The sequence below is a fragment of the Crotalus tigris genome, unplaced genomic scaffold, assembly GCF_016545835.1.
Source record: "Crotalus tigris isolate CLP2741 ecotype Arizona unplaced genomic scaffold, ASM1654583v1 scf7180000018042.565515, whole genome shotgun sequence".
NCBI classification, from domain to species: Eukaryota; Metazoa; Chordata; class Lepidosauria; order Squamata; family Viperidae; genus Crotalus; species Crotalus tigris.
The window spans coordinates 223,877-238,783 of NW_024096791.1; the positions used below are offsets into that span (position 1 = coordinate 223,877).

General features: G+C 40.6%; 1 protein-coding gene across 1 annotated transcript; it reads right to left on the reverse strand.

The window, feature by feature from the left end:
• Window positions 1–11,852: 11,852 nt before the first annotated feature.
• LOC120309588 (uncharacterized protein K02A2.6-like) lies at window positions 11,853–14,636 on the reverse strand (the record flags this gene model as incomplete). The annotated part of the gene is made up of 2 exons (XM_039346985.1): window positions 11,853–11,983; window positions 12,599–14,636. Coding segments are annotated over 2 exons (2,169 nt in total), but the record flags the coding sequence as incomplete, so codon positions are not given.
• Window positions 14,637–14,907: the final 271 nt, after the last annotated feature.

Genomic DNA, 14,907 nt, shown 5'->3' on the forward strand with positions numbered 1-14,907 from the left:
TCAACTGATTTCAACAACATAACAGGTTACTTTAAAAAAACCAAACTGAAAATGCTACAAAAAACTCTCAATGGTTCTCATATTGTGTTTTGATAATACAATATGACTCCCTTCCAAAGCACCTAGAGTTTCTTGGACTAGCCAATTTTGCTTACCCTTCCTCAGGTATAAATGGGAATAACTGTGTGTTCTATTAATTTCTCCAATTGGCAGGAAATATGACTTTTATGGATAAGTTAGACCTTCTGTAAATGCTTGGAATTTGATCTTCTGTCCCTGTCTGGTGAACAAGAGCACCCTGCTGGTTCACTCCAGCTTCTAACCTCTGACATTAGAGCCCTGAGCTGGAGAAATTGCCTCCATCTAGACTCCAGTAGGATCCCTTTTGACCCTGACCTAATTGTCAGAATTAGACTGAATAAATGATGTGGCTGCTGCTTCTACAAATCATAAATCCAGGAGGGAGACTGTCACATGTATAATTCAAGGAAGATATATACATGTTTTTGTGACACAAAGGGGACTTAAAATATCTACCTATGATCAGATTCATCATCCAGAATAAACACTGAGTTACAATATGTGGTAGAAAAGTATTTCTTTCAGATATGGAACTGAAAACTACTATAAAATAAGCTTTAGTGGCTCTATTCATATAGAATATGCATGAAATGTAAAGACATGTAAAGTGAGATCACAACTGTTTCTGTAAATGCTGTTTGTATATTGATTCACTCTACATGTTTATTGTACTATATACCTCTCTTGATAAATCACCAGAGGTTTGATCTAATAGTTTCATATTTAACTATCACACTAATATTATATGGTGTGGCAATGTCCTGATGTTGAAAGTCCTATCTTCTCTTTTGAGCTGGCCTCTGAAAATATGTCCAGTTACAGTTATAACAAATGAAGGCAATTGCCTTGAAGGTACCTATCAATCTAAAGCATCTAGTTGGCAGACCAAAGAGGTACATAGATGACCTATCTGGATTTCCAGTAAGGGGAAATGGGCTACATTACTATGTAAGCTAATCAATATGTACACCTAATGCTATTGAGCTGCAGAATTAAGTGGGTTAAATAGTGAGAGGCTGTTTTGGTAAGTGATTAAACCTGACCGAACTGCTTTTGCAGCTAATATCCTTCATTTAGAAATATTTTATCTTGTCTGTTGAAAAATAAGAAATCATGGTGCATTCCTAATACTGCCTATGTTGATAATCTCCAACTGGATTGAATTTCAATTTCTATAACTCCTAGTGAGCACAGCCTTTATGAACATCCTTGGAGGTCACCATACCAGAAAAGGTATGTGCACCTGTAGATTAACTCCTAAATGGAAATAAATACCTAAACTCAGCAGTATTATTGATTCTTTATAAGGCTAGCCTCCATTATTCACATTTTTTTTAATTCTTCAAATCTTCTGTTCAAAAGGTCCCATCATGCATTAGAGGTGCTCTTTGCACAGCCAAATAGCAGGACTGTAGATCTGCCTGAAACAGCACAACCCCCAATGGTGTGGAAGAAAGTGTAACGGGTTCATAATTGCAAACCTTTCATTACTGTCTCCTAGTTCTCAACCCACTAATGTCAAGAGCGTCGTCTTTGTAGCGTTATTGGCATTTTTCATCATATTCATGAAGTGCAGGTCAATTTTCTTCAAAAGTCTCCCTTCACCAAGTTGCCACAAAGACAGACAGTAATAAATTCTACTTGTGCACTTGTGAAGGCTTCATAGCTGCAAGCGACAATAAAAAGCAATGAGCTGGGTGTCACTAAGTAACTCCAGTTTACACTGCATTTTCTATCTTTTATTGAAAACTAGAATATGAATTTATTAATGAATACACAGGCATACTTTGAAAGGCTGGGGAGAGTAAAAGGGAGGCGGTGGGGAGAGTAGGAGAGAGACCAAGTCAATTTATTTGATATTCACACAGTGAGTGCCTACATTGTATTGTTTCATCATTTATGGCCCAGATTTGCTTGTTAGGCTGTGGCCCTCCAAGGGGGTGGGTGGGAAGCACAAGGCTTATATAGCAACACCTTGACGTAGATGTACAGCTGCTCTCCCTGCGCTTGTCTCACCTTTAGCCCTGTCTGTCTACTGCAGGCTTTCATTTTCCGCATTCATACATCAATAAGCTTTGCATGCTGACACCTAATTTTGCAGGCTACTTTGGTTATGGAGGCTGCTTTTTGCATATTGCTACCCACCCCCTTCTGACATCTCTGGGCTTTAAAGCAGAGGAGAAGAGAGCAGGGGGGGAGGGCTGGAAGGGGGGAGAAGAAAAAGAAAGGAAAACAAGCGGTTTTCTTTTCTTCTCAGGCCTAATCAGAATTTTTTCCCAATTTGTCAAAAGCCGATCTGCCAAATCAAGTGTAATTGATTCAGCTGTTTTTTTTCCGAAGCACAGCTTCTTCTTACTGTTATTTTTAAGGATTTGGCCAGTGTGATCGGCTTCAAACAAATACGAAACCAGTCCTGAGAGATACATATGAGTGTGAATTAGTTAGCATTTCCATTCCAGTTAAACCTTTTCAGCAGCTTTCTCAAACAGATGAAGTGATAGATACAAAAAAGTAGATTTCAGTTCCCACTGTCATCTAAAAACATGCTCTGGTGGTTGCTAATTGGGCTGCTAAGGAATTGGAGAACCATTCTCCTAAGTGACTCCTAAAAAAAATCTCATTGGCCTCCAAATTCGCAACAACATCATAGAAATGCATGTATCTAGATGTACATATCTCCATATCAATAACCCACATACAGACACTTGACTCGTTCATCATAAAAGTTCTTACAACTTTCTAATTACACCTGCATAAATTTCAGTGAAAAAACAGCCAAGGCAGAAGCTATGATGATATCACACATCTATCAAATGATGTTGATTATGTAATTTTCATCATTTGAGTCATGATGCAAGTGATGTACAGTATATAATTTGCATCATTTCCATGATAATATCATGATAGGTTTGACATTACCTCCCACCTCCCACTTCCTGTCTTGGCCTCCAACAGAAGCCAAGAAACAAACTATTTGAGAATAATTTATTTTGAAAAACTTTTGGTTCTAGATAGTGTGTGACAGGCTACATTCAGCTATGGCTTCCTGCTAATGTTCATATATACAAACAGATATCAAAATAAATGTTTTGTGTTATCTAGCTGATAAGATAAGAGAGATAAAGAATAGTTTACTTTTTATGTTTCCATTGGAGAACGACTATTGTGATAGCTGGAGACTTAAATTGCCCAAGAGCCTGGAGGGGTGAGGCTGGGCAAATGGGTGAGGGAACTGAGGGCAAAACAGAATCAAGGTGTAATGGTTGGCAACCAAGTTGGATCTAAAAAACTCTGGTTGTTGAAGATATTTTATTTATTTATTTTTTAATCAATTTACTCATTGACATTTTTAATGAAAAACAATATTAGCTGGTTAAGTTGAGCTAGACTGGGCAGTATTTACACTGCTGAAATTTTTTTAATTCAAAGTCAAATCAAGATAAATTTGCTAAAGAGAGTTCTTAGATGTGATTTGAAGAAAAGGGCTGAAGACCCAAAGAGGATGACTTGGTCTCCTCTTGCCATCAGTATCAGTAAATTAGGAAGTAGGTGGGGTGTAGAAATACAGCAGTGTATATATAGAGAGCATATACAGAACAATTTTACAAGGTGTATACATATCCAGGTAGAAAACACTTAAGTAAGGAGGAAAAAAATAGTTTAGAGATTAGAAGCTGAAGTGATTGTTCTCATTCAAGAAAAAGGAGAATCTAAACTGGACACAGCTAACTATAAATACAATTTGTTAAATCTTTCTAAAGAATCTAAGCAGCAAATTGAAACTAAATACAATATTTTATTATTTGAATATTAAAAATCTGAGAATCCAGAAAACAGTCTAGTCACATGCATGCATATCAATTTATTTTTAAAAAATCATTTTGCCTGATTTATCAGAAGGCATTTTCTTAGTTCATTAGATGGTTTTAATGGATAAATCTAAACATATGCATATATGGATGGTAAAGTTATTAGCATTCATTATTGCTACAAAATAAGAAAAATTGCTAAGTAGAACTGATCAGAATTATACTAGCTACAGCAGGATAACTTGGATTTTTTTTTTTTTTTAAAAAAAAAAGTCCCATCATATTCCAACAAGCATGGCTGCTTATTTGCTGAAAGACACTGTGGGAAATAATTGTTCTAAAAAGTGGCATCTCTCTTAAGGTAGGCAAATGTTTCTCAGCCTCAACAACTTAAAGATGTGTGGATTTCAACTGCCAGTAAGGAATTCTGGTAGCTGAAGTCCACACTTAAAGTTGCTGAGGTTCAGAAACTTGAGCTAGACATTTCTTTGGAGATATACCTCCTCCTATGCTCCCAAATTTATTTATTTATTTATTTATTTATTTATTTATTTATTTATTTATTTATCAGACTTATATACCGCTTTAAGTGCAAGCACTCTCTAAGCGGTGTACACCAGTAAGCAATGTATATGGCTGAAGAGAGTTAACGGAACTCGAAATAGCTATACCAGTTCTCTCTTTATTCTTTGTTAGCAACCTAAAAATGTAAAATGATGTCGCAGTTGGCGACTGCTGCTTGTGGATGGCTCTAGATTGAGCTGATACAGGCAAAAGAAAAAGAAAAAGAAAGAAGATTTCTTTCTCCCATATTTGGGCTGACAGGGTGTACATTCAAGGTAAAAATCTCCTCCTCCCCCTGTCTCTCTCCTGATAGCTAACAGAGTGGGAGAGAGCCTGTGGCTTAGAGGTTATAACAACTGCCTAACATGCAGATAAGCCCAGGTTCGAATCTCAGAAGAGTAAGTCTGGCTGAAGAGAGTTAACGGAACTCGAAATAGCTATACCAGTTCTCTCTTTATTCTTTGTTAGCAACCTAAATATATATATATTTATATATATATATGCAGGAAGTTTTTCAGACAGATGTCTAATTGATTACACCTTGACATTTTTTTAACTGCTATACTGCAGTTTTACTTTTTACAATCTCTTTTGCCTTGCAGCCCCCAACTAGGGGCGTTAAGCAGGCTCAAGTCGCAACTGCGAAACATTACAAATCCAAATTTCTTTTTCTGACAAAGAATTAAAGAATTAAATTGGGAGACTAAGATGGCCATTTAAAAAAATGTCAAGGTGTAATCAATTAGACATCTGTCTGAAAAACTTCCTGCATATACTCCCTTGACTCAGCTGGCAAAGAGGGAGGAGAGCCTGTGGCTTGGTGGTTAAATCACTGCCTAGTATGTAAACTGCCCAGGTTCGAATCCCATAAAGGGTGTGGCTAACTGACAAGAGCAGAATGAGCTCAAAATGGCCATCTTAGTCTCCCAATTTAATTCTTTAATTCTTTGTCAGAAAAAGAAATTTGGATATATATATATATTGCCCCCAACAATCTGGGTCCTCATTTTACCTACCTCAGAAGGATGGAAGACTGAGTCAACCTTGAGCCGGTGAGATTTGAACCGCTGACCTGCTGAACACAGTCAGCTAAAGTGGCCTGCAGTACTGCACTCTAACTGCTGTGCCACTTCAGCTCTATCATCATGCAGTTGTAAACTTATCACATAGAAAACACTGAAAAACTGTGGGACTTCCGGTTTCAGTACACGACGATGTTGGTCGTGTCTGGGGACTTGTCTCCAGTCCGGCTGGGTTTTCTGCATCGGTAGACCCCTTAGGGGGTCAAAAGTTGCCCTAGAAGGGTGACCACCGAGAAGGAGGCTTGCTGGAGACTGGGGGAGAGCAGCAGCTTCTCCCGTGACTCCAGCTATTTCCTTAGGGTCGACGAAGCAACGATTGTCCTACAAGATGGTCAATTATCCTGCTACACCAGCCGAAGTCACAATTACAGCTAAGCATAATTAGACCCACCATGGAGGATCCAGGTGAGACCCTTTTCGCCCCTCTCTTTTCCCTCTTTTGGCTTTTTTTACTGCCTGTAAAAACTTGATTGGAATTATTTCCCCATTTGGAAAAAGCAGCTTCTGTTTGTGTGGAAAGAAAGGCGCTGAGAACAAAGAAACTTTAAAGACTACATTTTATTTTTATCCATTTTGGGATACAGAAAAAAAACGCTTTTTTGAATTGTATTAGTAGCTAATAGTGGAAGATTATTTCTTTCTCCACTCTTTCCTTTAAAAGATAGAAAAAAGGGGAAAATGGTGTCTGGAATTTTTTTTTATTTACTGAGGACATCTAGTGGTGAAAAATTAATATTGCCAAGTGTGGATTAGTCTTTGGAAAGAAAGATCCGACCTTCAAACTATTCCTGGAAAAGATAACCTGATGCAGCTATGGGAACTGAGGGGGTGGACACTGTTTAATTACAGCTTTCATTAAAAAAATAAGAAAGGATTTTTTTTAACCACTTTTTAAATGGAGAAACTTTACTCTCACTTAAATTGCAAGCTTATACTGGAAAAGATTTATGAGATTACTGAAGAAATATGTGCTATAAGGAAAGGGATTATTACAGAATGAAGAGTCAACTCTACCCCAAACTCTCAAACTGACTTTCAGATCACATCTGTTTATTCTACAAACCAAAACCTAACAGAAGAGGAATTAAGGGAGATTAAAGAGAAATTCGCTACAACGAAAGAGATTATTACAGAACTAAGAACCAGAAATTCCTCCTTAAATCCTAAAAGTGACTTTTTGACTACATCTTACTATTCTACAAACCAAAATACACTAAAAGATGACTTCAGGGAGGATACAGAGGAACTTATTTCACCTTACAAGCATCTTATCTATATTTTTGAGGATCAGAAAAAGCAAAGACTGAGATTTGAACCTTTAAAGCGCCAAGGCTTCAAGAATAAGAGAAACAGAGGTCCAATGCAGAGGATAGGAGGCTTATTACTGCCTCAAATGGCATCACAAGCAACAAAGAGAGACCCATCGGTTGGAAGGGAAGCATTGTTGTGGAAACCTGCTTGGCAGAAAAAGAAGCCCAGAATAAGACTGAAAATAGAAATTTAAAATTATATATACTGGATTTAAGGCATTTTAGAATTATGGATTGATCTAAGGATTAAGCTCTTGTGTTAGAAGTAAGAAAAATGGGTGATTATTAGAATATATATATATTAAATAAAGTAAGAATGTATGTTTTGGAATAATAGGTTTATATGTATGAAAATTATTATATAATGGAATGAAGAAAACTGAAGAGGGGTTCTAGATTGGGATTGAACTAATAATGAATTGAGTATTATTTTAATAAGATGATGTGTTTTATCTGATAATATGGATGTTATTAGGTCTGATAATTAATTGGATGAAATTAGAACATCTAATGGACTTAAATGATTCAAGGTTGATATTATTGTGTTAGCCTAAAGAAACGGATTGATGGATGGATTAGATATGTATAGGATAGATTAACATTTTATTTTTACTGGGAGATAGTAGTGAAAGGAGGAATAAATAAAATTTATGATGAAATTAAAGAATTAGGATATATTTGGAAGGAATACCTGAATTGATAATGTGCTTATTTAAAGTTAAATTTGATTATGGTCTTGTAATTGCATAAAGCTGTAAAACAGGTTTAGGATTAATGGAAATGTAAGTTAGAAATAGACTATTTTAAATATATAAGCTATTTGAGGGAAATAGAGAGGGAATATTTGATGTATTGATTAAGTTATCTACATATGTTTTGTTTTTGGATTTTTGATTACCCCAACACCATGGTGTGTCTCGAGCACTTTGTCTTAAAAATTAAAAAATCAATAAAATTTGTTTAAAAGAAAAAAGAAAAAAGAAAACACTGAAAAACTATAATAGAATCATAGAGTAACAGACTTGGAAGAGACACTGGAGGTCTTCTAGTCCTATCCCCTACTCAAGCAGGAGACCCTATACCATTCCAGACAAATGGTTGTCCAATCTCTTCTTGCAAACCTCCAGTGATGAAAATCCCACAACTTCTGGAGGCAAATTGTTCCACTGATTAATTGTTCTGGTACTGTCAGGAAATTTCTCCTTAATTCTAGAATTATACTTCTATAATAAAAGTCTGATGACCAGAACTTTTTAAAACACAAAATATGTTATTGTAGTGTTGATTGGAAGAGAACAAGGGAGAAAATTAGGTTTGATACTCTTTTAATGAGGGACTGGGTTTTCTTTAGAATCAGCTAACAATTGTAGAAGATCACAGGGCCTCGGTAGTGTCCATCTTCAAAACAACTGATTGCTTCAGAACAGCTTGCATATTATTTCCCCACTTTATAACACCTGGAGTGACAAAATAGTGCTAATTTCATTTGAGGGAAGGAAGTGGGGGAAGGCACACACAAAAAAGGAAGAGAGACATAAAAAGATTTGCATATATTCTCAATATATGAAACCTTCAGTATAAAGCTAACCAAACCATTGACCACTGTGCTATGAAAAGGAAAATATTTTATCAAACCAAATCATTTTTACAAGTTAGCCTTCTTTCCTTCTCCAGCCTTCACTATAGTAACCTTTATCATTAACAATTGGTCATTTCTATTTAATTTTTCAAGTTTACAACTGCATGATGATAGAGAAAAAAACAAGTTTGCATAAGAAACCCAGAAAGGAATGAGAAAAGATGAGTCTGTGAATACATTTAAAATAAGTACTGTATGACTTTTCTTTTGGTCTCTCCTGTTCCCACCTTCCAATATCTTTTCCATGAAATATAACAGGAAACTTCAAATATATTTAATGTATTTATCAAATTTATATAGCTGTCTATTTCACGACAAGTGAACCTGGGTAGCATAAAAACATTCCTACAATATAATCCAGCACTTTTCATACATACCAATCAATGGTATGTATTGTGGTCGATGACCAGAATTCTTTACATTGACCATTCTGATTTGAATTTCTAGAAATTACAGCTGGAAGGCCATAATTTCCTTACCCCTGCTAAAATCATCTGATAACTACAAGACAGGAGCTGACAAGCTGACTGCCTTTTCCTTCTATAATATCTCCAAATATCAGTACTAATATTTCTCCCTTTCTTCAACAGTAGTTGCACAAAACATGCCTATAGACAGGGCTTCAAAAATCAATAGAATAGAATAGAATAGAATAGAATAGAATAGAATAGAATAGAATAGAATAGAATAGAATAGAATAGAATAGAATAGAATAGAGCTGGAAGGAACCTTGGAGGTCTTCTAGTCCAGCTCCCTGATCAAGCAGGAAAACCTATACCATCTCAGACAGATGAATGTCTAGTCTCTTCTTAAAAATCTTTGGCAGTCCAGATTGTTTTGCAGCCCAGATATGTTAGTTCTGTTTAATGCCTAGCATCACAGGATACCTGCCTCCTGACAGCACTGGAAGATATATAAGCGTTGAGTGCTAACAATAACAAGTATAAAAATGTAAACAAAACACAGCCAGGATACTTTTTCTGAAGAGTTCACTCTGAAGGGTGTCATTGGGTGATCACAGAGCCACATCAAAGTCCTATATAGCTAGTTAAAAATGGAAAAACTGGCAACAGGAAAACCTTTCTTTCATTTATGGAGCACCATCCTCTGATTTAATTGAAGCTTCTAGTCTCGGGCAAACCAGTGACAGCCTTCATTCTAGGCCATGTTTAGCATTTTATTACTTAGTAATCTGAGGGGGAGTCATGCTATTATTGACTTTCAGGCAATCTTCTTTGCTTCTTTCAACAAAAAAGGATGCCCATAGAAATAATTGATACTATATTCAGCTTCTGAGCAAGTGTTCCCTTGGTGGATTGTGCACGAAAGCTTTTTGATTTAGACTTAAGAATAACAAAAGTTGGGGATATTTTTCACTGACGACCCCCATATGACATGTCCGTAACCCCTTTCACAGCAGGAATGTTGGCCTCCAGGCATCTCTTAGCAGCTCAAATGAGTGACTAGAGGCTTTCCTTCTTTTATTATAGATCTGCTGGTTAAAAGTGGAAGCTCTTAAAGAAAAGTCTTTTTTTTTTCATTCCACCATAAAGAAATGAATGAGCACACACATTTTTTCTCTTGGACATGATCCAATGAGGGGGCAAATGTAGTCTTATGACTGAAGTTTTACATAGATTGTAAATAACCAAATCCTTGATGTGATCATTAGCACTGTCTCCATGGTAACCAGAATCTATGGTCTTTAATTTTTAAGTTTGCATTCAAATTTTCTCCTAAAGTGAAGTTTTAGGGAGAATATTCAAGTTCTGGCTACAGCAAAATATCTAATAACTGTGGAAAAAAATGAAGAATGACAAAATTGCGGAACAGTAGTTGCAGAATTGCTATAATCACTAGCAGTTTTCTAACATGTGGAGGTAGAAACTACACATGTACCATAATGTGCATCCTAAAATAATACACAAAAAACATTAATGGATACCAAATAGCAGTCAGAAGACTTATGAAAACTCCTAATATCACCCATAGTTTCCACTGGGAAATTGTGAGTATCCTACACCAAGCTAAATTCAAAAAAATGCTAGGGAATTCTTGGAGATTTGGCATTCAGACAAATCAGCCATCTCAGACACATAGAGATAAATCACATTTATATAGCATTCAAAAAAGACAATGAAAAGCTAAGAAGGGAACCAAAAACCAGAATGTTGCGTCCTTGGCGGGAAAACAGACACGAGAAGCAGCTGGAGTTCTCAGTTTCTTTTATTCAGCGTTCAGCTTACAGGAAGATGGCTTCAGCCTCGCCCAACGCCTCGCAGCCTCTTATATAGGCAACTCCCGGGTAAATGGGTTACTTTTCCCGCGCCAGCACCCGCGCATGCGCACGGCGCTGGCGACAGCCTGTCTGGTCCCGGGCAGCTTTGCACCTGCCCGGGACTGCCTGCAAACGCCCGAGCCGTTTGCAAGGCTCGGGACATAACACCCCTTTCCCCCGGGCTAAAACTACTACCAACATACAACATTTATTTTATATGACATTTTGCTCCCCAGTGCTCCCACTGTTTACTGGCCTTTGCCTTGCCAGCAATGTTATGTAGTCTTCTAGGTACTTAGGAGATTTCTTTGCTCTCTGTGACCTTCTTAGCTGTGGGTTACTGGCATAAGTCCCCTGACTGGAGGGAGGCGTGAGCCTGTTCTCTCTATTGTGCCCTGGTGTCTTCCAAGGACTGTGCCCCGATGCCTGGCCTGCTTGCTTGCCCACCGGGCTCGTCAGGCCAGGGCTTCTGTTGCTTTGTGACCTGGTTGACCTGCCTAGCTGTAGACCCTCGGGCCCCTTGAAGTGATAGCCACTGCTGGGCGTCTCTGTAGAACCTCCTAGGTCAGTCCAAGACCTGTCAGGAGGCTGTCCATTCCCTGAACCCCATTCTGTGCTCGGGCTCGTGTGGGTTTCTGTACTTTCCCAAAACTCAGGTGTTCCCTGATTTGTGCTAGGGTTGTTGTAGTCGGGACTTGGTTCCTCGACTAGCTCTGTGTATGTTTGACCCCCTGTAGGATTTGGGGTAAGGTCAGGCCAACTTTGGGAATTGTGTGCCAGCTCTCTTGCGGGGAATGATTTGTTGGGATGCCCCCGGGTATCCTCCGTGACTGGAGTGCTGTGTGACGTGTGTGGAACGTGAGTATGCCCCCGGGGTGACTCCCTGGCTGGAGTAGGCGTGAGTGCCTGTTGTGTGGGTAAGCTCCATGACTTCCTTTTCGGAGCAATTGCGGAATCTTGGGACGGGCTGTTTGTGGCTCCCTCAGTGGAGATGGGCAGTAACTCTTGCCCTTCCCTTTGCTCCAAAGGGTCCCCCTCCCCCCCTGGAAAAGACCCAGGAGTCTCAGCAGAAAAGTCTCGCCTAGAGCGAAGTTGGTCGATGTGCCGACGTAGGACACGACCGTTGTCCAGGGCAACCTCGTAGGAGAGAGGACCTGTGATCCTGGACACAGAAGCGGGGACCCATGTATGACCAGGCCCGTAATTGCGAGCCCAAACCGGGGCACCCACAAGTAGTTGTCTAGGTGCCCTAGGATGTGAGGTAGATGAAGGCAGTCTGTCCGGATGCAACCGGTCAAGTCTAGTAGTAAGTTGGCGCCCCCAACGAAGTTCAGCTGGACTTCTCCCTGTAGAAGTGGACGGTGTGGTGCGATAAGAAAGGAGAAAGTCAGCCAACCTGTGATGCCAGTCCCCGTAGGTGAGTCTCTTCAAGGCGTCCTTTGCGATGCGCACCATGCGTTCCGCCATACCGTTGGTGGACGGGTGAAAAGGCGCAGACGTGGCATGACGAATCAGGTTTGCCTGTAAGAAAGCTTGGAATTCGGAGGAGGTGAATTGAGGGCCGTTGTCGGACACAATGACATCTGGCAGCCCGTGTGCAGCAAAAATCCCCCTCAGTACCTGAATAGTCTTTGCAGTGGTGGTGGATGAGACAGGCACAACCTCAAGCCATTTTGAATGGCTGTCAACAAGGACCAAGAAGAACTGGCCCTGAAAGGGCCCAGCGTAGTCAATGTGCACCCTAGACCATGGGGACTGTGTTTCCTCCCATCTATGCACAGGAGCTTGGGGCATCTCTGGGCGAGATCGTTGGCAGAGGTGGCATGCGTGCACCTTAGCCTCAATATCTTTATCTAAAGCAGGCCACCACAAGTGGCTTCGTGCAAGAGCCTTCATACGGACAATGCCAGGATGACCCTCGTGGAGGGATTCTAAGACCCTAGTCCTCATTGAGGTGGGAATGACAACTCTGTTTCCCCAAAGCAGACAACCCTGAGAAAGGGACAGTTCGTTTCTTTTGGACCAGAAACTCTGAAACTCAGGACTAGGGCAGTGCTCAGGCCACCCGGACAGGACCCAGGAGCGGACACGTGAAAGTGTGTGATCTGTACCCGTTTCAGCGGTAACATCCCTGGCACTAAGAGGGAGCTCGGGCAAGGCTTGGATTGATAGAATGTTGACAGCTGGCGCGGGGTCAGCTTCTACTACTGGCAGAGGCAACCTACTGAGGCCATCAGCATGGCCCATTTCTTTCCCAGGCTTGTGGAGTAATGAAAAATCATATGCAGACAAAAAAATAGACCACCTAAGCATTCTAGGGGAAATGATGTGGGGAGTCTGCTTACGTGTGGTAAACAGTCCCAGCAGAGGCTTATGGTCAGTGAAGACCGTGAAATGCCTGCCATATAGAAAATCGTGGAATTTTTTAATTCCAGCAACAACAGCCAGAGCCTCCCTGTCTATCTGAGCGTAGTTGCGCTCGGCAGAAGACAGTGTTCTGGAGTAGTATGCAATAGGAACCTGAGTTCCATCAGACCTGAGGTGACTCAGGACAGCTCCAACCCCGTAGGGGGACGCATCACAAGCGATGCACACAGGAAGAGACTCGTTGAAATGTGCAAGAACACTGTTAGAAGTGAGCAAGGCCTTGACTTCTTTAAAGCAAGCCTCATGTGCTTGTGACCACAGCCACACAGCTTGTTTGTCTAGTAGCCTGTGAAGAGGCTCAGCTACACTAGCTTTATGTGGAAGAAAAGAATTGTAGAAATTCAGGAGGCCTAGGAAGGCCTGAAGTTCGGCCTTAGACTTTGGCCTGGGTGCTTGTAAAATAGCAGTTAGTTTGGATTCAGCAGGATGAATCCCAGCAGCATCAATTTTGAATCCCAGAAATTCAGTAGAAGGCACCCCGATCTTGCATTTGTCTTTTCTGAGCTTGAGGCCTGATTCCCTGAATCTTAACAGGACAGCCCTAAGTCTTTCAGCTAGAATGTGTGTGGAGTCTCCTGCAATCAAGACATCGTCAAAGTAGGGGCAGACCCCTGGTATACCTCGTAGTGTGTTTTCCATTACGCTTTGGAAAATCCCAGGAGCGACATTTACTCCAAACTGTAGCCTTTTTACTTTAAAGGCTCCCCTGTGGGTCACAATGGTCTGAGCTATGGCAGCATCATCATCAACAGGCAGCTGTTGATATGCTTGAGCTAGGTCAAGCTTTGCAAAAACACGCCCCCCCTTGAGAGAGGCCAGGATGTGACTGACCACAGGAACAGGATAGGCATGTTGCTGCAATGCCTTATTGAGTGTGCATTTGTAATCAGCACAAATGCGAATGTCCCCATTTGCCTTTAGAGGCGTGACAATGGGGGTCTCCCACGGGCTGGAATCAACAGGTTCTAGGATTCCCTGTTGGATTAGTTTGTCTAGTTCAGTGTCAATCTTACTTTTTAAAGCAAAAGGGACCCTTCTTGCTTTAATCCTAATGGGAGTGACAGTGGGGTCTAGCTTTAAGGACACAGGTGGTCCTTTGAATGTGCCCAGCTGGGGGCTGAAAACATCTGCAAATTCTTTGCAGACTTCCTGTAGGTCGAGTGTTTGTAAGCTGTTGAGTCCTGTGACGTGTATCCCCAGGGCCTCAAACCAATCGAGTCCTATGAGACTCGTTCGTTCACCCCCTACTACTAATAAGTCTAGTGGACCTTCAAAACTCTTGTATTGCACGTTAAGGGTGGCCTCCCCCTTAACACACACTCTTGAGTTCTGAAAATCTGTTAATACAATATCAGAAGGCCTTAACTTGGCCTTAGACCCACTACTGGAACAAATCTTCCTAAATGTATGCAATGAAATGATGGACAGGGCAGACCCTGTGTCTAGTTCCATAGATAATGGAACCCCTTGTAGCTTCACGTTGAGTGACAGCTTTTTCTTCATGGGCTTGTGTGTGCCTGTTCTACAGATGCTTCTTCGCGAAGCGCAAAACCCTACCCTATTCTGGCTGGGGAATCTGGTACCTTTCAGGCGTTCTTCTTGGGGTTGTGCCTTTCGTCGGCTCAGACACACAGCTGCAATATGCCCTTGTTTGCCGCATGCCCGGCAGGTAGCGGAGCGGAACTTGCAGTCGGTTCTCCTGTGGCGACCTCCACAG